Consider the following 22,163-nt stretch of genomic DNA (forward strand, 5'->3'; position numbering starts at 1 on the left):
GGGGTCTGAATGATAGACCCTCAAGAACCACATACTCACAACCTATCATGTGGATAGGTCGTCAATATGAAATATTCATTTGTGGCCAGTAAGAATTATATGTGTGAAACTACCATAAAGGGGGTTACCCCAGATGTTTTTTTAAATCCTTGTCCCATAGTAACATTTGCAGAAATACACCAAATAAGCTATAACTTTTTGAATTGTCCAAGGCACTGGAGCAGTGGAAGCACACCTGCACTGCATGCTTTTCCCTGTCAAAGCAAGAACTACAACACAACATAGCTAATGCCAAAATCTAAAAACAAAAGAATAGCATGGGGTGGTTTTTGGGGGTCAGTTCTGTAGAACCTTTTATTTTGGTTAATTATATTTGATAATATTATTTATTTTGACAGTTGGAAACAAAGAGGCATTTAATCCAAATACGATTTATTATACATATTATAATGTTTCACACAACTTCCATTGGAATAATAATTTTTTTTGCTCTAGCTGCTTCTTCACTTTACTTCCATGCCTCTTCATTGGGTTTTAGTTCCCTGCAAAAGTTAAAAGTAAAATAAATATTAGAAGCTTTGGTTCAGCAGACAATAGAAAGTGTACGATAAAGAATAAATTCTTGTTAAATCCATTTTATAAAACACATCCACACAAATCCATTTCCTAGCTTAATAGTTGGTTACAATGTATCACTGCAGGTAAAATACAGCAAGAGTCCAGGCTGTTTGGTTCATAGATGATTGTTTAGACTGGATAAAAGTGTAAAGAAAAATTCTGAAATGTGAGAAGTATTAGGTCAGGATGGTATTTCAGGAAATACACAATTAGGGTGCATTCACACGGAGTAAAATGGAGTGTAATTTGGAGCGTTTACGGAGCGTATACGGAGCGTTTACGGAGCGTATACGTAAACGCTCCGTAAACGCTCCAAATTACACTCCATTTTACTCCGTGTGAATGCACCCTTAAAGGGAGTGAGTCAGCAGGAAATGGTAATCAAAGTTATGACACCACCTTGTATTGCTCTTAAAACACTCTCCAAATATGCCTTTGTCGAGAAATTAATTATTCATATGTAAATTGGATAAGATGGGATTTTAGGGTGGTCCTTTCCTGAACTTTGCTCTGCTCTATAGATTACCTCGCCTATTTGCTGCCAAGCACAACAAACCATCCTTTGATTGAACACTCTACCCAGGGGAGAGCTGGGCAGCCATTAGGGGAAGTGATGTACAGCAAATAAGAATTGCCCCATTTTCTAAATAATGAAGCTGCAATGTGTAATAAAGGTATGCTTAGACAGAGTTTTTTGGCAGGCTGGAGAAAATCTTCAAGAATTAGGATTTTTTTTTTTTTTTTTTTTTTACAAGATGCAGTTGTTAACATTGATTTCCAGCACACTGTATGGACGCATCGAAAACAATGTAATAAAAAGCATCACATTGCAACGATAATGCTTTATTTATATAGAATTCTATTTACACCTACTTTAGGGGTTTCCTGCACTTTTGAAAGGGATTTCCAAAACTTATTAACTGATGACTTTAGGACAAGTCATGAATTGAAAATCTGTGGGGGTGAGACACCAAAGGCCCCCCATAAATCAGCTGCTTGAAGCAGCAGTGGCTTCCGCTTCATAGGCCATGTGATGTAACATTCATCGGTCACACGGCCTGATTGCAGCTCAGTCCCATTCAAGTGAATGGGCTTTGTTGTGATACCATGCACAGCCACCGCACAAATGCATGGCAATCTGTTTGGTAAGCACTTGCATTCAGCACTACAGCTTCTTCAAACAGCTGATTGGCTAGCTACGGGTATTGGTCCCCTGCACTCTTCAGTCGATGACTTATCTTAAGGATAGGTCATCAATTATAACGCCTGTAAAACCCCTTTAATGGCAATAACAATACAGCATGCAGCACTTTTCTTGAAAAAAAAAAAATTCCAAAAACCCTGATGGGCTCCAGTATAAGGCTTTGTTAAAGGAAGTCTATCACTTCCCCCAACTACTACCATAATACTATACAGGCTATGAATACAAGTCCAACTGTACCTTTGAAAGGTTGATGAGCCCCTGGAATGATTGTAAAAAGCTGTCTTAACAAATATGTAAATTAGGTTCATGGAGCATAGCGGGTGTAGTCTTCAATCCCAGAGCACAGCTGCGTCATCACTAAACATGCCCACCCAATGTTCAGCCACCTGGGCAGTAGAAGATCTGCATTATCCTGCCTGATGTCAGTGAGCAACACTGAAATCCTGCGCTACTGCAATATGCTTCTGTAGTCCAGGACATGTCTGAGCGTACTGTGCATGCAAGTTCCACCCTTAAACTGAAGCCTCCTCTTTTTTTCTAACTATAGGAAAGAACTTTAAAGCCGCACATAAGCATTATAGTCAGACAGGTCCTAGATACAGAAGCATACTGCACATGCACAGGATTTTGGTGATGCTCACTGAAGTCAAGCTGGATGAAGCGGATCTTCTATTGCCCAGTACGCCAAACAAGAACACAGAACAGATGTGATTAGTGATGACGTGGCTATGCTCGAACATTGAAAACAATGCCCCCTGTACTCCATGAACCTCATTGAAATATGAGTTAAAACGTCTTTTTACGCACAGCGATCAACTTTTCAAAGACACGGTTGGACTTGTATTCATAGCCTGTACAGTGCTGTGGTTTACAGTGGATGGAGCAGGTGATAGAATCCCTTTAATACTGTTGTTGGAGAATCTGTAAAATGCCTCTATAGCAGATTCTGGAAACCGCACAGGACAAAATAGCACAGTATGAAACCTGACAGACCCATTTGTGTTTATTATGAAACAGATTTTGTGCTTGTAGAATAACGGATATACAGCCACAGCATGGCTCCCAGTGAACATGCTAGTTATTTCATGGATCTGGATCATCTCACCTCTGGAAGAGTTTGCTTTTATTCTTGTAAAGAGTCATTCTGGAATCATTCCACTTATCAAGATAGTATCCAATGAGCATTCCTGCCGGCACAAACGCGTACGTCCACGCTTCTCGGATGTGCGCAATAATATTCATCGTGGTAGCTGTGAAAACAGGCAAACATAATACTCAACTACTGTACATGAAGTGTGACACTATGCAGGCAGTGGTGCATCATATACTCTCCACAATCTCAGGGTGGCATGACATGATTAACTGTGAACGCAACCACATGTACCCCAACATTGGAATACTTTTCCAGGACCATTTGCTGTTCACAACCACCTGTGAAACCCACTTTACTTACTTTCCTACCGGGTCACCTCTGAGACCACCTACTTCTTTTACAAACACAGACCAGGGTGAATAGATTCTTAGAATGACCCCCAGGTAACATGCTAGTCCTTCCATGGACCCTTAGGTCCCCCAGAGCTGCTGCAAATTCAGAGACCCCCTCTCCAATGCTGACTACCAGTGAATTCTACTAGACCCCAGTGTCACATCCATCCCTGCAATGTGCTTTCTTTATTGGCAGCTCCCAATTCGAGGGTCAGGTCTTCACCCTCAAATCTCTGGGAACTTCAGTTTTGTAAAATGTCCCCGATATCTTAAACTCCAAGGACACCCTGTTACACGGGGAGCCTCACACATAGGCCACTCTTAATGGGGTTCCCTTCCCATTTACCCCCGTAATTCAAGCCCGACCTCACCTGTCACCGCTAGCAGGCCCAACACTACAGACAGCAGAGAGGACACCGGACGAGACTACTGATATGCGGAGGGGGAAAGAGTTTGTTACAGCCCTTGCCAGTAGAGTACTAACGCACACAGTTTCCACCTGGAGACGGAGTGATATGTATTCGGGTAAAGTTCATCACTCTAGCACGGAAGGACGGATTTATCGGGATGTTTCTTTATTTTTATGCATCCCCTTTCTTGTAACATAGACTATTCGGGGCTAGATCCGGTCATGCGCAGTGTGGACAAGGGGGCAGGCGGGATCTAGGGTACCGGGCCTAAGGCGTTGAGGCGGGTGCATGGGGGGCTGAGGGCTGCGGTACCGGGAGAAGACATTTCTCCGCTCTTGCCTGTGTGACTGGTGAGATGTCTTTAGACCTTTGATAGGTAGTCTGGACTCAAGGCCGCCGTCCCATGTGAGGGCAGGAAGGGTACTGTCACTATGGTAACGAGTATTTAACGAGTATTTAATATCTGCCAATGCGGAAACGTGTATAGACCTAATACTTTACAGCTGAGGGTTTGTTACAGTTCTATCCGGTCTAGACTCTCCCCTGGTGCTTTTCTCCAGGATCTAAGGGTGGATTCACATTAGTGTTATTTCGTGTCCACTGCTCTTATCCACCAAATGATGAGAGCCACAGACATAAAGCGACTGATTCAGATGGAGCCTCCTCCGTCTATTGTACGTCTGCATTCATGATGGAAGCGTTCTTCTCTCTCTCTTTTACTTTTCTGATGGAAGAAAAAAGTCATTGATGCAGGAATGTTTCTTCTGTTACGAAACTAAACAAAAATGGCGGAAAAAAACTTTCATCATGTTTTTTACATTAGGGGAAGGCTGTGTTCACATTTGCAACAGAATCTCTGCTGCTGACTCCATTGCGGTGTTTATCTTAAATTGGCAGAAAAACAAAACAAGTCCTCCACGCATGACCTTTTCAATCATCACTTTCAGTTTTAAAATGACAGACCCCATTTTAATCAGTGGGGACGATCGGGCTCAGTGTGATACCGCTATTTTAGCATCCGCGTATCTGTTCCTGTCCTCCAACAAACCAGAATAACGGATAGGTAACGCTAATGTGAACTTGGCATCAATGGGAACAGATGCGGAGGGAGCTTTCTCTGCTGCCATGAATCTACTACTGTTAATGTCCATTGCTGATCCTTCAACAGATGTGAGCAATAGACGTTCACAACTCTGTAGACTGGATACAAATGTAACAATCCCTCAGCTGCCAGTATTTGGTCTGCTTAGGTTTTTAAGCTCTTGATATAAAGAATTCACATTCTCTGTCAATACGTAGATACAATAAAATGGTGAATTAGGTTTGTAGTCAGAGGGGGCCTTCACAATAATTTGCACAGCTGGACCCAAGGACTTCAGTCCAACACTGTGTTTAAAAGAATCATCTTCTTTTATAATATAATCCACTGCGGGGTATGCTACCACTTCTAGACTAGATTATGAAAGGGAGATAACTTACCTTGTATTCTGTATTAATACGTCTGTGATTTAAGTAGGTTAGTGCTGCAAAGCTTCATATGCATTTAATTGTTTATGGAATTTCAGGATTTGGAAGGATGACGTCTATCATCAAACTGACCACGCTCTCTGGAGCACAGGAGGAGTCCGCGCTCTGCTACTTGCTGCAGGTCGATGAGTTCCGCTTTCTCCTGGATTGTGGCTGGGATGAGAACTTCTCCATGGACATTATAGAATCTATCAAAAAGTATGTGCCTCAGGATAACAAATGCTCTCTGTATAATATAAGATGTTTTGGGATAAGGAAATCTAATTTTACAATTTGCACATCCAAATCCACGAATGGATATGTGTCCATCTCTGATCCTCATTATACAGTTTATATATAGATATATTCTCCATGTACAGGGAAGTCAGTGTGTGCATACATTACATCACTTATCCTGTTTTTATAGTCCAGAGCTGCACTCAGACCAATGAGCAAATAAATATTTGTTTCAGGCATTGACCCCTGCCACACACCTTTGTGTTTTTTGGTGACACCAAATTTCCCTTCTTTACCTGGAAATGATCCAAGCAGAGACATAGGTGTGTAATGAAGGTGGCATCTGTGTCTGGATGGCGGACAAGGAGAGTGTAGGAGCTATTTGTGCTTGTCGGCAAATCAAACAATCCTCTTCCGGTGGTTTGTCTGAACCGTCTGGAACATGTTTACTCTGTGAGGGTGCTCTTATGCTCAAACTACTGCTTCCAACTACTTGTAATAGTAGGTCAGAACGATATCGGGCAATTTAACAAAAGATCATCCTGCTTCTCTTAATCGAGGAGTGTTGTACTCCCTCTCTCCATGTCTGTCAACTCAGCAAACTGTCTTTATCTGCAGAGTAGAAGCATGTCTAGCAGTCAGTGATCTCTCACCAAGAGGTTCACTACCTAAAAGTAGCCTCTTCATAGGGCATTGCAGCAAGTACTTTTACGCCTTCTTGCAGCAGGATCCAGGGTCACTAATCTGACCACACCTCTTACATATCTGCCTGAGCCATAACTGCATGTAGAATTTTGCAGCAACCTGACTTTATTTTCTGAGTGTGTTGTTTTTTATTTGTCAATGAGTTTATAAATATATTTCCCTGTTTTTCACAAAAAATTGCCTAGGAGTGTCTTAGGCATACTACTAGGAGATCTTGAAAATGGGGAAGATACAGTCCTATGAAAAAGTTTGGGCACCCCTATTAATCTTAATCATTTTTAGTTCTAAATATTTTGGTGTTTGCAACAGCCATTTCAGTTTGATATATCTAATAACTGATGGACACAGTAATATTTCAGGATTGAAATGAGGTTTATTGTACTAACAGAAAATGCGCAATATGCATTAAACCAAAATTTGACCGGTGCAAAAGTATGGGCACCCTTATCATTTTATTGATTTGAATACTCCTAACTACTTTTTACTGACTTACTGAAGCACAAAATTGGTTTTGTAACCTCAGTGAGCTTTGAACTTCATAGCCAGGTGTATCCAATCATGAGAAAAGGTATTTAAGGTGGCCAATTGCAAGTTGTTCTACTATTTGAATCTCCTCTGAAGAGTGGCATCATGGGCTACTCAAAACAACTCTCAAATGATCTGAAAACAAAGATTGTTCAACATAGTTGTTCAGCGGAAGGATACAAAAAGCTGTCTCAGAGATTTAACCTGTCAGTTTCCACTGTGAGGAACATAGTAAGGAAATGGAAGACCACAGGGACAGTTCTTGTTAAGCCCAGAAGTGGCAGGCCAAGAAAAATATCAGAAAGGCAGAGAAGAAGAATGGTGAGAACAGTCAAGGACAATCCACAGACCACCTCCAAAGAGCTGCAGCATCATCTTGCTGCAGATGGTGTCACTGTGCATCGGTCAACTATACAGCACACTTTGCACAAATAGAAGCTGTATGGGAGAGTGATGAGAAAGAAGCCGTTTCTGCACGTACGCCACAAATAGAGTTGCCTGAGGTATGAAAAAGCACATTTGGACAAGGCAGCTTCATTTTGGAAACAAAAATTGAGTTGTTTGGTTATAAAAAAAGGCGTTATGCATGGCGTCCAAAAAGAAACAGCATTCCAAGAAAAACACATGCTACCCACTGTAAAATTTGGTGGAGGTTCCATCATGCTTTGGGGCTGTGTGGCCAATGCCGGCATCGGGAATCTTGTTAAAGTTGAGGGTCGCATGGATTCCACTCAGTATCAGCAGATTCTTGAGAATAATGTTCAAAAATCAGTGACGAAGTTGAAGTTACGCCGGGGATGGATATTTCAGCAAGACAATGATCCAAAACACCGCTCCAAATCCTCAGGCATTCATGCAGAGGAACAATTACAATGTTCTGGAATGGCCATCCCAGTCCCCAGACCTGAATATCATTGAACATCTGTGGGATGATTTGAAGCGGGCTGTCCATGCTCGGCGACCATCTAACTTAACTGAACTTGAATTGTTTGTCCAAAATACCTTTATCCAGGATCCAGGAACTGATTAAAAGCTACAGGAAGCGACTAGAGGCTGTTATCTTTGCAAAAGGAGGATCTACTAAATATTAATGTCACTTTTCTGTTGAGGTGCCCATACTTTTGCACCGGTCAAATTTTGGTTTAATGCATATTGCGCATTTTCTGTTAGTACAATAAACCTCATTTCAATCCTGAAATATTACTGTGTCCATCAGTTATTAGATATATCAAACTGAAATGGCTGTTGCAAATACCAAAATATTTAGAACTAAAAATGATTAAGATTAATAGGGGTGCCCAAACTTTTTCATAGGACTGTATAACACACAAAGTTTGTTAGAAAGTTACATCATTTCATTTTATAATGATTAAAGGGAGTCTAAGACCACCAAAGTTGCAGCTAGGCCCTCGGTTTACAGAACAGCTAATATGCATTAGAATTAAAAGGTCTTGGCCGCAAAATCACACTTTGGCACAGAAAAGTTATCTCCACTATGTCATTAACTGCCTTTACAAAAGCAAGTAACAAGTATTTTATGGTTATTTTTTTTCTTCTATTTCTAGATATGTACATCAAATAGATGCTGTCCTCCTTTCTCATCCAGATCCCCTTCACTTAGGAGCACTTCCTTATGCAGTTGGTAAACTGGGTTTAAACTGTGCAATCTATGCCACCATTCCTGTGTACAAAATGGGCCAGATGTTCATGTATGATCTTTACCAGGTCTGTAAGATTTTTGCGGTTTCAATGTAGTCTTTATGACTTGTATAGATCACGTGTAAGATTAAAAACTGCGGATTCTTGTTTCAGTCTCGGCATAACACAGAGGATTTCAACCTGTACACCCTGGATGATGTGGATTCTGCGTTCGATAAGATACAACAACTAAAATTTTCACAGATTGTACACTTGAAAGGTAGAGTAATGTTTTTTGTTTTTTTTGCCTTTTACTTTTTAAAGAGGACTTTTCATGTCCTCTCATGAAGTGTTTTATGCCAATAGCAAAGCTTATAGTGCTCTGAATTCAGTGCACTTTCTCCTTTGCTAGTATCTTCCCCAATTGCAGATATATTGGTGCCATTAGTTTCAGGTACCGATATCACAGCATTGTCAGATGGGCTGTCCTCACAACTTATGGTACACTTCTAGACTTATATGGTGAATGGAGACCTCACATCTCAGAGCTTGTTCACACAGAGTTTTTTGGCAAAGGATTTTGACGCAGAATCCGCCTCAAAATTCGCTGCCTAAAACAGCTCCCATTGACTTCAATGGGAGCCGCTCGTTTCTTTTTTCCACTAGCTAGTAACGGAAAAAAGAAGCAAGCTGCCCTATCTTGCCGCGGATTCCATGGCTGACTCAGCTGCAGCGCGAAACTCCCTTCCGACTAGACTCATTCATTCAAGCCTAATCCGGAACGGGATGTCAGTTCACTGGACCGGCATCCCGTCGCAGCTAGCTGTACAGAATGTTCATACGTGAAATGCAAATTCCGCCGTGTGAACATACCTTTGTGAGGCCAGCCCTTCTGAAAGTGCAGTGATATTGGTAGCCAAAACTATTGGCACAGTTCACCGATCTGTCTGCAACAAGGGAAGATTCCAACAAAGCTGAAAGTGCAATGAATTCACTGCTCTCTCAGTTTTGTTGTGGTATATAACACCCTGAGAATTGTAGTATAATACTTCAGCACACCAAAATTCAATGTATGAAAAAACTTTATTCCATTATCTTCATATAAAAAAATTAAACACACAGCTAATCAAAAAAAATAGAACATCTGGATGGATTATTATTTATTTATTTATATAGCACCATTAATTCCATGGTGCTTTACATTTGGGGGTTACATACAATACACAAAATATACAGGTAGATATAATACTGACAGTGATCGACTGGCACAGTGGGGTAGAGGGCCCTGCCCATGAGGGCTTACAATCTATGAGGGAAGATGGATAGAGACAGAAGGAGAGGGGGGAGACTGTACAGATGGCAGTGAGGTGATAGTGTTACTGGAGGTTGTAGGCTTTCCTGAATAGGTGAGTCTTCAGGGCCTTCTTGAAGCCTGTGATTGTGGGGGTCAGTCTTATGTGTCTTGGTAAGGAGTTCCAGAGTATGGGGGATGCACGGGAGAAATCTTGGAGGCGGTTGTGTGAGGAGCGGATGTGGGCAGAGCGGAGTAGGAGGTCATTGGAGGATCTGAGGTTACGTGTGGGTAGGTAGCGGGAGATTAGGTCAGAGATATATGGCAGGGACAGGTTGTGGATGGCTTTGTATGTTAGCGGTAGTAGTAGAGATGAGCGAGTACTGTTCGGATCAGCCGATCCGAACAGCACGCTCACATAGAAATGAATGGACGTAGCCGGCACGCGGGGGTTAAGCGGCCGGCCGACGTCAATGCGGAAGTACCAGGTGCTTCCATTCATTTCTATGGAGCATGCTGTTCGGATCGGCTGATCCGAACAGTACTCGCTCATCTCTAGTTAGTAGCTTGAACTCAATTCGCTGGGCTATGGGTAACCAGTGGAGGGACTGGCAGAGGGGAGCAGCCGATGAGGATCAGGGGGTGAAGTGAATTAAGCGAGCAGCGCAGTTTAAGGTGGACTGGAGGGGGGCGAGGGTGTTGCAGTAGTCTAGGCGAGAGATTGTGAGGGCCTGGACGAGTATCTTGGTAGTTTCCGGGGTGAGGAAGGAGCGGATTCGGTAGATGTTCTTGAGCTGGAGGCGACAGGAGGTGTTGAGGGTTTGAATATGTGGCTTGATGGATATTCGATATCAGTCACGAACGTTTCATCTGCATGACTTCTGATGTGGCATATCATATGGAGCAAAACTGCTGTGTGTGTATATAATACCCTGAGAGGACAGGAAAAGTTCTCTTTGACACTTGTCCAGTATTACACGTGTTTTTTTTTTTTTTTGTTTTTTTTTGTTTTTTTTAAAGGGCCTTATTATGAATTACAATACAACCATTAAAACTATAAAATGAGTCAGTATAAATACTGTTTGCTGACGGATGTAGAGCTCTTTAATAAAATTAATCCAATTTTGTTCTAGAAGAGGTTGCGGGTCAAAAATTGGTTTATCTTGGGGCCACACGGTGGCTCAGTGGTTAGCACTGCAGCCTTGCAGCGCTGGAGTCCTGGTGTTCAAATGCCGCCATGGGCAAAAAACCATCTGCAAGGAGTTTCTATGTTCTCCCCGTGTTTTCATGGATTCCCATCCCATCCCATATTCCAAAAAAAGACATACTGATAGGGAAAAATGTACATTGTGAGCTCTATGTGGGGCTCACAATCTACCGTATTTTTCGGACTATAAGACGCACTTTTTTTCCCCAAAATTTTGGGGGAAAAGAAGGGTGCGTCTTATAGTCTGAAGGTGGCGCCTGGCATCCGCTGTAATAGAGAGGCGGAAGCCGGCAAGTGATAGATGCCATTACAGGTGCCGGGGCCTGAGACATCCCTGCCCTTCCCTGCCCTGCATGAAGCCAGCAGCGGGAGGAGTGATGCTGCTATTCCGCTCCTCCGTCCTCCCGCCGCTGGCTTCATGCAGGGCAGGGCAGCGATGTCTCGGGCCCCGGCGTCTATCCCTCCCCGGCATCCGCCTCTCTAGTACAGCGGATGCCGGGTCAGTATCCGTGGCCCCTTCTCCCCCGGGGCCGGTCCCCACCGGCCCCGTACCTGTGACGTTGCAGGCCGGCTCCTGCGATATCGCCGCGCAGGAGTCTCTATGACCAGCCGTAATACTAATAGACAGAATGTCCCATAGACGGCAATACAGTTGTATTGCCGTCTATGGGACTTGCGATCAAGTGACCGCAGGTTCAAGCCCCCGGGGGGGGAATAAAATAGTAAAAAAAAAAAAAGCTTTAAAAATATGAAATAAATAAAAGTTCTAAATCACCTGCTGTTTTTTTTTCAATACAAGGTGATCTAAGCAATAGATATCCCCCAAAATGGTATAACTAAAAAGTACGGCTGGCCCCGCAAAAAAAACGCCCTATACATCCCCGTACAGCTACAGGGTCACCTGTCAATGTGGCCTTGCAGCTGTTGCAAAACTACAACTCCCATATATTAAATATTTTACCAGTTTTTGCTTCAAAATTTTTTTTTCCCTATTTTCCTCCTCTAAAACCTAGGTGCGTCTTATAGTCCGAAAAATACGGTACATTTAAAAAAAAAAATAAAAAAAAATGGTTTATCTTTTCTCCTTTGGTGCAGGTAAAGGTCATGGTTTGTCCATCACGCCATTACCAGCTGGTCATATGATTGGAGGAACAATATGGAAAATTGTCAAGGATGGAGAGGAAGAGATTGTGTATGCTGTGGATTTTAATCACAAACGAGAGATGTAAGCCTGTAACTGAAGCAGTACGCTCTAGCAGTATCTCGTTTTGCTGCAGATGTATGGATTATAAAACTTTTGTCTTGTTTCTTCCAGACACTTAAATGGTTGCTCTTTGGAAATGATCAGTCGTCCGTCCCTTCTCATCACTGACTCCTTTAATGCCACTTATGTCCAACCAAGGAGAAAACAACGAGATGAACAACTGCTCAGTGAGTATGAACCCTTTCATTACTGCTAAAACATTTTGGTGTCTTGTATAGTCAGTATAGACCTACTTTTAGTCTGGAATTTCCTGCTGTGTACAATATATTAAAAAAAAAGTTAGTAGTAGTTCAGCAGCTACCCAGGGTCTGGATTGTACAACCCCCAGCAGTCAGATGTTCATACAAGACAAACCTGTAATCCTTACACGTTGCAGCAGCAGCAGCAAAAAAAAAAAAAAACATTTTCAGGATGTCTTTGCAATTCTAATGTGATTGTTAGGGGTTTAAAGAGGTTTTGCCCTTTGCCTACAGGATAGGGAATTAACATATGGTTGTTGGGAGTCATGGAGTGGTAATGTGCTTGAGTGATTACAACTCCATTTACTTTTATGGGACTGTGGTAGCAGAATACAGTGCCTCATCAATCCCTTACAAGCGAATGGAACATTGTGAAGTATATGAAGTATACGCATTATTGCCCTATTCACACAGGAAACTTGAGGGCCCCTATTCTCATGATCAAACGTTTCCCCCAGTTTTTCTAATCTAGAAGCTAATAGTCTTATTTACCTTACCAGTACATTCTGTAAGGTGGACATCTCTGGGAGTTACATGATTTATGGTAAAATCAATTCTATTCAAAGCCATGCTTTTCCTCTACAGCAAATGTTCTGGAGACCTTGCGAGGAGATGGGAATGTATTAATCTCTGTGGACACTGCTGGGAGAGTCTTGGAACTTGCTCAACTTCTTGACCAGATTTGGAGAACTAAAGATGCCGGCCTTGGAGTTTATTCTTTAGCCCTTCTTAATAATGTCAGCTACAATGTGGTGGAGTTCTCAAAGTCTCAGGTGAGTCACTGCCTAAAGCTGGGAAGACAAAAGATTATATTCTGATACAATGATTGTTTAAAAACTGGCCTTTTACCAGGGACGGTTGCGCTGTTGACAATCAAAAGTATTCTTGTCTTTTTCAACATGTTAGATGTTGTATTTGCAGTGAAACAGTCTCAAAAGATTCTTCCTTTTATACAGCTGGGTTCATTATTGGTCAAAGGACTGCTATAGATAAACCAGATACACTGTTTCTTGCCTAGTTCAAGGGTGAATGACTAAGGGCTCGTTAACCCGGGGCAAGAGGGGGCAGATTTTGGTTCTGAATTGACATAATAAAATGTATCAATTTTCCTAGTGTTTTGTAAACAACTGCTATGTCTCTGTGTTAATTTCTCTTTCATGTTAATAATGGGGCAGATTTATGAAGACTAGCATTACTCACACCAATCTTCATAGCCACAGAGGCAGTGAAGGGTGTGCCTCGTATATGACAAAGTGTACGCCTTCTCCTAAATGAGTCACCTTCCACTCGTCTGTGTGCAAATGTCTTTTGTAAATTATGGTAAATCTGTTGGGCCCTGCACACCAAGCCCACTTTTCAGGAAAGTGATGAAGGTGTTGCAGATTATAAAAACATTTATTCCTTCTAGACCAGAAAACATGCATTTTGCTTTCTTTTGTTAATGGTTGCTCTTGTTACAGGTAGAGTGGATGAGCGATAAACTTATGAGATGTTTTGAGGACAAGAGAAACAACCCCTTTCAGTTCCGTCATCTGTCCCTGTGTCATGGCTTTGCTGATCTTGCTCGTGTCCCTAGTCCTAAGGTTGTATTGGCTAGCCAACCTGACCTCGAGTGTGGTTTCTCCAGGGAGCTGTTTATTCAGTGGTGCCAAGATCCCAAAAACTCTATCATCCTCACATACAGGACCACTCCTGGGACTCTTACTCGCTTCCTGATTGACAACCCAACGGAAAAAATCATAGATATAGAGGTAATGCTGGACGTTGTTTTAAAGGCTGATACCTCTTCATCTGTAGTACAGTTGCTTACTAAGGAGAGAGAATAGTTTTTCAGGCAACCTGGAAAACCCATCTGGGCTGGGGTAGAGTTAAAAAAAAAAAAAAATCATCTACCTACCCCAGTGACTACTGCAACCAATCACTGAGCGTCGGCACTCACGTTGCTAATATGTCAATGGCCTCCAGCCTGTGACCACTGAGGTCAGTGATTGACTGCCATGGTCACTTGAGACACCTTGCCAGTGCTGGTGCAGAACGTAACGTGAGATCAGGCACTGGAATGGAGGAAATCCCGCTTCCATTTTTTGACATTTACCTAGAAAAGTCATTTAACCATGTAATCTAGCACAAAAATCTTTGTTTCTACAATCATTACAACACTAACAAACAGTTAAAGCAACTAGAGATTAAATCAGCATTAGGTTGTACTACTGAAGAGTGAGAGTGGGCCATTTTTTTCCTTTTGGAGTGAGATGGCGTGCACCTAGAGGGTGATTTATTTACTCACCGTTGTATTGTTTTAAATTTAGGAATCTTTTGTCTGCTTGTATAACTTGTATATTATCTAAGCATGTACATTTTGCATTCAGCTTAGAAAAAGAGTAAAACTGGAAGGAAGGGAGCTTGAGGAATATCTGGAAAAAGAAAAGTTGAAGAAAGAAGCTGCAAAAAAACTGGAACAGTCCAAAGAGTATGTACTGCTCCTGGGGTTAACGGCTTGGGTATCTCTTCACCTTCTAAATCTCTATAACCATCTTTATATCTTTCTAGAGCCGACATTGATTCAAGTGATGAGAGTGATGCTGAAGAAGACATCGACCAACCCATGGCCCATAAGACCAAGCATGACCTGATGATGAAGAATGAGGGAAGCAGGAAAGGCAGCTTTTTCAAGCAGGCAAAGAAGTCTCACCCTATGTTCCCTGCCCCAGAAGAAAGAATAAAATGGGATGAATATGGTGAAATTATAAAGTAAGTGACTATTCACTACTCCATTGTGACTTGTGCGGATGTATGAACATTTATGTTCATCACGTCTATTTTTAATGTAGACCTGAAGACTTCTTAGTTCCTGAACTTCAAGCAACAGAGGAAGAAAAGAACAAGTTGGAGTCTGGACTGACCAATGGGGAGGAACCAATGGACCAAGATTTATCAGATGTTCCAACAAAATGTGTTTCCACAACAGAGGCAATGGAGATTAAGTGAGTGAATCTGCAATAGTGTTATAGGTCATCATTTTGATAAATGGGGTTACAGTATCTGTGATTGAGACTTTGTTCCTGTGTCTTCCACACTACATCTTGTGAATGGAGATTTAAGTTTTGTTCGGGGACATCTCATTATTAAAATTCATTAGCTGTGAGTTCTCTTCCCATTTCTATCAGGGCAGGCTGAAATCTTTGCAGTAAGTATACAGTAAGTACAGGTGAAGGGAAGAAACTTTGCCGTATACTTCACTAAAGAAAAGAGCCTGTGTCTTTTATTACTTCTTATCTAAGGTAGGATCCACACTACCGTTGGTGTCCGCTCAGAAGGTGTCCGTTTAAAAAACAAAACAAAAAACAAACCAGACACCTATCATAACAGACACAAACGGACAGTAACCTCAATGTTAAAAAAAACAAAACAAAAAAAATCCGGACATGGTTGTAAACGGACACAAAAGGACACAAGATAAAATTCCATTGAAATTAAAGGAAATTGCAAATGGACCAGCTAGTGTCTGTTGCTAAAATCTAGTACTGACACTGCTGAGCGGACACCAACAGTAGTGTGAACCCTACCTAATTATGTTTTAAACCTAAAATATTGTGGTTGAAGACCATATACATATTTGTAGTGAAGACATGTACATATTGCATTTATTATAATAGTATACCAGTTCATATTTATTTTATAAATCAATAATACAGGTGAAAAAAGGAAATCCTTGAAGTGTATTTTATTAAATATGAATACCTGTCTCTCCAGTTGCTTCCATCCCACCTGTCTGTACACAAAGCTCACTTTACAGCTCCTATCCAGCATCTAGTTAGGCTGTTATCTCACCACAAAGGTAGGTTATAAGGTGAAATGACCCATACCTGTTGATGAGATAAAAACCTCACTGGATGCTACAGCTGCTTTTCATTGACTTATTCTGCCTTGGCAGCAATTCTCTTGTTATCTGTACTATTGCCTTTTGAAATAGAATTTAAAGAGGACCTTTCACCATATATGGGCACAGGCAGTGTTATATACTGCCAGAAAGCTGACAGTGCGCTGAATTCAGCGCACTGTCGGCTTTCCCGATCCGTGCCCGGTGTAAAGCGCTATCGGTCCCAGTACCGTAGCGCTTTACAGTCAGAAGGGCGTTTCTGACCATTAGCCAGAGATGTCCTTCTGCCTCGCGGCGCCAATCGCGCTGTGCTGTGGAGCGGGGAGGAACGCCCCCCCTCCCCTCCTGATAATGCTAGTCTACGGACAAGCTGTGTGAGCAGAGGGAGGGGGCGTTCCTCCCGGCTCCACAGTACAGCGCGATTGGCGCCGCGAGGCAGAAGGACGTCTCTGGCTAATGGTCAGAAACGCCCTTCTGACCATAGAAGAGCTACGGTACCGGCACCGTAAGCTCTTCACACCGGGCACAGATCGGGAAAGCCGACAGTGTGCTGAATTCAGCGCACTGTCAGCTTTCTGGCAGTATATAACACTGCCTGTGCCCGGATATGGTGAAAGGTCCTCTTTAAAGTTTAGGTACAATTTAAAGATGTTTTGTATGTCTGTAAAATATTCCCTGCTCATCAGATTATTGCTTTACCTTCAGAGCTAGAGTCACATACATTGATTATGAAGGCCGGTCCGATGGAGACTCCATCAAGAAGATCATTAACCAGATGAAGCCTCGTCAACTTGTAATTGTTCATGGGCCACCGAAAGCAAGCCAGGACCTTGCTGAGGCCTGCCGTGCTTTTGGAGGCAAAGATATTAAAGTTTACACCCCAAAACTTCACGAGACAGTAGATGCAACAAGTGAAACTCACATTTACCAGGTAACTTATCGGGTTTATTAAAGAGGACCTTTCACCATATCTGGGCACAGGCAGTGTTATATACTGCCAGAAAGCTGACAGTGCGCTGAATTCAGCGCACTGTCGGCTTTCCCGATCTGTGCCCGGTGTGAAGAGCTTACGGCCCGGTACCGTAGCTCTTCTATGGTCAGAAGGGCGTTTCTGACCATTAGCCAGAGACGTCCTTCTGCCTCGCGGCGCCAATTGCGCTGTGCTGTGGAGCTGGGAGGAACGCCCCCTCCCTCTCCTGATAATACTCGTCTACGGACAAGCTGTGTGAGCAGAGGGAGGGGGCGTTCCTCCCGGCACTCACAGCACAGCGCGATTGGCGCCGCGAGGCAGAAGGACGTCTCTGGCTAATGGTCAGAAACGCCCTTCTGACCATAGAAGAGCTACGGTACCGAACCGTAAGCTCCTCACACCGGGCACAGATCGGGAAAGCCGACAGTGTGCTGAATTCAGCGCACTGTCAGCTTTCTGGCAGTATATAGAACTGCCTGTGCCCGGATATGGTGAAAGGTCCTCTTTAATTTTTCTAGAGTTCATTGGTTTTGACTAATTGTTCTATTTGAAGGAGATTGCATAAGAAATTAATAATTTTTGATTTACACATTTTGCTCATTTAAATACCTGTTATTTAATATAGGCTGATTTCTTTACCCATTTAGGTAAGATTAAAAGACTCCCTTGTCAGCTCTCTTAAGTTCTGCAAAGCGAAAGATACTGAGCTAGCCTGGATCGATGGAGTCCTCGATATGAGGGTTTCAAAAGTAGACACAGGAGTCATTTTGGAAGATGGGGAGCTGAAAGAAGAAGTTGAAGACGCTGAAATGCAAGTTGATACTCCGACAATTGATGCCAGCACCATCGCTCAACAGAAAGCCATCAAAAGCCTGTTTGGTGATGATGAAAAGGAGTTTTCGGAGGAAAGTGAGGTTATCCCTACTCTGGAACCACTGCCAAGTAATGAGGTACACTTTTTATCTTTCTCTAAAGGGACTTGATGTACATTTTATCCTTTTTTGTTGAATATAACATAAATGTCTTTGATGGGAACATCCCTTTCAATAAAGGCAGTGAGTGGAGGCATCTCTGCTCAGGTCATTGACAGCTGAGAAAGCCAGTATTATCTAGGTATCCATTGTAACAGTGGCTGTCCAGTGTTCATGGCGTGAGTCTTGAGGATTTAGACTTGTCCCATCAGAGACAACCCCATTTATTCTTCTTAATGTAAACAAATAGGCTTCTAATGTGTTCTTTGATTCCCAGGTTCCTGGACATCAGTCTGTGTTCATGAATGAGCCCAGGTTGTCTGATTTCAAACAAGTCCTTCTGCGGGAGGGGATCCAGGCAGAGTTTGTGGGAGGCGTTCTTGTCTGCAATAACGTGGTCGCAGTTCGCAGAGTAAGTAGTAAATGCGTGTGTAAACTTTTTAACATTAATACGTCAAATATGTAGCAAATAATTTGGCAAGTTTGGGGATTAAATAGCCAATAATCTTATCTAGTTGGGCAGTGCAGCTTAATGAATAACTAAGCCACCATACAGTGGCATATGAAGCAGGGAAAACTTTTGCACCAAAGCTGATTTGCCTTACCCCAAGGTTTTTCTTGTTTTTCTTTTATAGACTGAAACTGGTCGTATTGGTTTGGAGGGCTGTATCTGCGAGGACTTTTATAAGATAAGAGAACTTTTATATGCACAGTACGCCATTGTATGAGCAGAATCTACTGACCATGCCTCGTGTGACCTCATACTTGGAGACCTACGAACATTGTCATTCAACTTTTTTTTTCCTTTATAAATTATTTTTATACTTTTTATTGCAGAGTTCAGCTAAGTCTCTTGCTTGTGATGTATTTGAATTGTACGGGTGTACTTTCAATAGATTAAGATACAGCCGAAGTTAGCAATGTACTGACTTTTTCTACTAACAGAAGATGTCTTGATCAGGATTAGGAGACCTTCATGCATTTGGAGGGTATATTTACTTTTTGAACCAGTTTACATACAGATATAATTTATATAAATGTTGAAGTCACTTTAGAAATGCATTTCCTTTTAATTAAATCTTGTGTTATACTGCAGAGCTCCACACACTATTCTGTTGGTGGAGTCACTGTATACATACTGTACATCACATAGCCTGTGATAATCCTGAGGACAGAGTGATTTCAGTGGTCGAATATTGAATGCAGCTCAGTGACTTGTACTGGAAAAAGAGGTGTTTTTTTTTTTGTTTCTTTTTAAACATGACAGCTGCTTTGTTTGTTTTTTTTATTGAGTTGTGTTTTAATAATTTCCTTCTAGAGCTTTAGTGACAACTGCCCAGTCATGATCATGAAACAAAAGTACTTCTGATTTTCTTGGTATTCAATTTTATTGCAGGGGTCATCTGCGTCAGCAGTGTGATACATATAATGCCTCTGTTATCTGAGGTGTTCAGTGGTTTTTGTTATATATAGGGGGAAAAAAAAAAAAACTTAAGTGTCTGACCAACTACTGCATCACTTGTATTTACGAGGAATCCTCTCAGATTAAAAATAGAAAAAAAATCTAAACATTTTTTTTTCATGCTGTATGGTTTTCCTGAAATGAAAATAAATTTCTTTTTTCATACCTGTTATTGTTTGAACACCAGGGGACACTCGGGCTTCATCTCTATGCTGAAACTGCAGATTATAGAAGAGCTGTAGTAAGAAATGGCTGATGTCAGTCACAGATGTCGCTGGCCATATGTGACACATAGTAGTGATCATGAGGCCAAGGAGGTTTACATTTCTTGTATATCTTTCATATATTAGTTATTTATCCAGTGCAGCTCTAAAACCAGTTTCCTCATAACTCACATTAATGGGAGACCCATCTAAGATAGCAGATTGTTTGTCCTCCTTGAGAGAGTAGGTTTCTAGAATTGCCCACTGATTTTTCCATCCTATATTTAAACATGCGTGTGTTACTTGCGCCATTAGGTGTCACCATCTATTGACTTTGTGTATGGAAGTGTTAGCATGTAATTCTTTTGCTTGTTGATTCAATACTTCTAAGGCTAAGTTCATATGTACGCTGGAGTCTCCGTTGGAGACCCTGCTCCAGTAATTGACAGAGAGGAAAGTCCTCTGTGCAGGACTGGTTTCAGTATAAAAACAGCAGACTCCATTATATTCTATGGGACCCAAGGGTAACGGCTGTTTTAGCGGTCTGGGTTTCTGTCATTCAATTCTCCCTTCAAACCCAAACATAAGAGAACCATGTGCATATGTGCACCTAGCCTGTATGAACCTTCTATTCTATTGCAACTACACAATTGGTCTGTGACTACCCTAAACATAGGTTTATTGCATATTGTGTGGATAGGCCATACATGTCTGATATCACTAGAGCCGTTTAAAAAGCTATCTGGGTATATGGTGGTAGGTCACCAGAACTATCAGTTACAAGATCCTACTATCTCCTGCTACATCTACTTCAAAAACATTTCTATAGTGCTTTCTTTAACCCATCATCCATCCCATCACTGGACTGGAAACCTGTAATAAGAGTTTGGACATGCCTCTCTAGCCTAATGTTCAGATTTCCTGTCCGTGGATGGGAACCATAGGAGGTTTCTCCTGCAAATAAGATATCTGTATCTCTCCTGATTATTGTTCCCTTCAGTGATGCGATCAGGGCTTGTTCTGGGGATGTAAGACTCCATGTTGGAGCAACCCAAAACACCCTCCAGATATAGGGGGTAAATCCCTTTTTGCTACTGAGGATACTGACACTTTGATTAAAGAGACATTGAAGAGATAAAACAAACTTGCACAGTATCTAATATGTTTGAGGCCCCTGGGAAACACAACTTTTCTTATTTATGATATTAAAATAATCCTTCAATGAGAATGTGAAAATCCAGATTGTAAATTATTTGTTCCCTGCAATTTAAAAAATAAATACCTCTTTGACAAGTCAAATTCCAAAAGACCCTTTCCTTCAATGACTTTGGGTTTCTTCAGGATCCCATGGACAGAAAGCCAACATCTATGTTAAGAAAGCCTTGGAAGCATCAACAGCAGGGATTAGACCTGCTGTCTCAGCCACAGCCACCAGATATTAAAGAATATGGTTCACATCTTAAAGGGATCCTATCATTAAAATGACATTTTGTGTCCCTAACACGTAGGAATTGCCTTAAGAAAGGCTATTCTTCTCCTACCTTTAGATGTCGTCTCCGCACATCCGTTCAGTTGAAATCCCGGTTTTCTTGAGTTCTCTTGAAGCACTGGTGGCGGTCCCTAGTGCTCAAACAGTACTGGGGGCGTCCCCAATGCTGCGAGAGAACTCTCCAGCGCCGACTCCATCTTCTTCAGGAACGCCTCTCCCTGTGTCTTCTTCAGTCCTGGTTTTCAATCTTCTAGCCCTTGGGCAGAACAGACTGCTCATGCCCGCGGCCACAAGAAAATGGTCACTTATACCAACTTACTGTGTAAGCGGCTTCTTTCTGTACCAAATTGTTCTGACCAGAAGTTCAGAGGGAACAGCGATAGACCCCAGTAGTAGAAGGGGAAAGGAAAGGGGTTTCTTTCTACCCCTCCCTTCTCTGACCACGAGACCAGTCAATGATGCCATCCTTCAGGTCAATGGAAGGCTAAGAAAATTTCATCCAGCCTGACAGGGGATTACAGTCTCTCCTTGGACTCTTGGCGCCATTCATCAAGGCTACAGAGTGGAATTGAAAAACTTGTCGCCAAGAAGATTTTTTTTTTTTTTTAACTATAAAAGTTCTCCCACCACCACAGTCAGTGTGGCATTAGAACAAGAACTGGATTTGCATTCAAAGAAAGATATGTGATGGCACTCCAAAGAATTCTGCAGATGATTTATTAAAGGTAGTCACATCATAGGAAATGGTGTATAATTCATTTATCCATTAATGCTGCAATGTTTCAGGAATGAGTCCTTTCATTAGGTTAGGATAAGGGGAAGACATGGAAAGAACATCAAGTATGCAATTGCATAATAT

At 41.9% G+C, this 22,163-nt stretch overlaps 2 protein-coding genes across 3 annotated transcripts; one reads left to right on the forward strand and one right to left on the reverse strand.

Moving 5' to 3' along the window:
• Window positions 1–480: 480 nt before the first annotated feature.
• On the reverse strand, window positions 481–3,918 carry NDUFB1 (NADH:ubiquinone oxidoreductase subunit B1). 2 transcript variants are annotated; one of them, XM_075282385.1, is made up of 3 exons: window positions 3,807–3,918; window positions 2,928–3,072; window positions 481–542 (listed from the first exon to the last, which is right to left on the reverse strand). In XM_075282385.1, the coding sequence occupies exons 1-3, from the start codon at window positions 3,841–3,843 to the stop codon at window positions 509–511; spliced, it is 216 nt and encodes a 71-aa protein (XP_075138486.1). In that variant the 5' UTR covers window positions 3,844–3,918; the 3' UTR covers window positions 481–508. The 2 variants fall into 2 exon arrangements, with proteins under 2 accessions (XP_075138486.1, XP_075138487.1); XM_075282386.1 differs by lacking the exon at window positions 3,807–3,918 and adding an exon at window positions 3,679–3,789.
• A 46-nt stretch (window positions 3,919–3,964) lies between these two features.
• CPSF2 (cleavage and polyadenylation specific factor 2) lies at window positions 3,965–21,034 on the forward strand. The gene is made up of 15 exons (XM_075282387.1): window positions 3,965–4,067; window positions 5,283–5,442; window positions 8,256–8,415; window positions 8,503–8,608; window positions 11,922–12,051; window positions 12,142–12,257; window positions 12,915–13,102; window positions 13,790–14,080; window positions 14,699–14,799; window positions 14,880–15,080; window positions 15,161–15,313; window positions 16,915–17,140; window positions 17,827–18,129; window positions 18,428–18,562; window positions 18,786–21,034. The coding sequence occupies exons 2-15, from the start codon at window positions 5,294–5,296 to the stop codon at window positions 18,876–18,878; spliced, it is 2,352 nt and encodes a 783-aa protein (XP_075138488.1). The 5' UTR covers window positions 3,965–4,067; window positions 5,283–5,293; the 3' UTR covers window positions 18,879–21,034.
• The last annotated feature ends 1,129 nt before the right edge of the window (window positions 21,035–22,163 follow it).

This window comes from Leptodactylus fuscus, chromosome 7, assembly GCF_031893055.1.
Source record: "Leptodactylus fuscus isolate aLepFus1 chromosome 7, aLepFus1.hap2, whole genome shotgun sequence".
Taxonomy (NCBI): Eukaryota; Metazoa; Chordata; class Amphibia; order Anura; family Leptodactylidae; genus Leptodactylus; species Leptodactylus fuscus.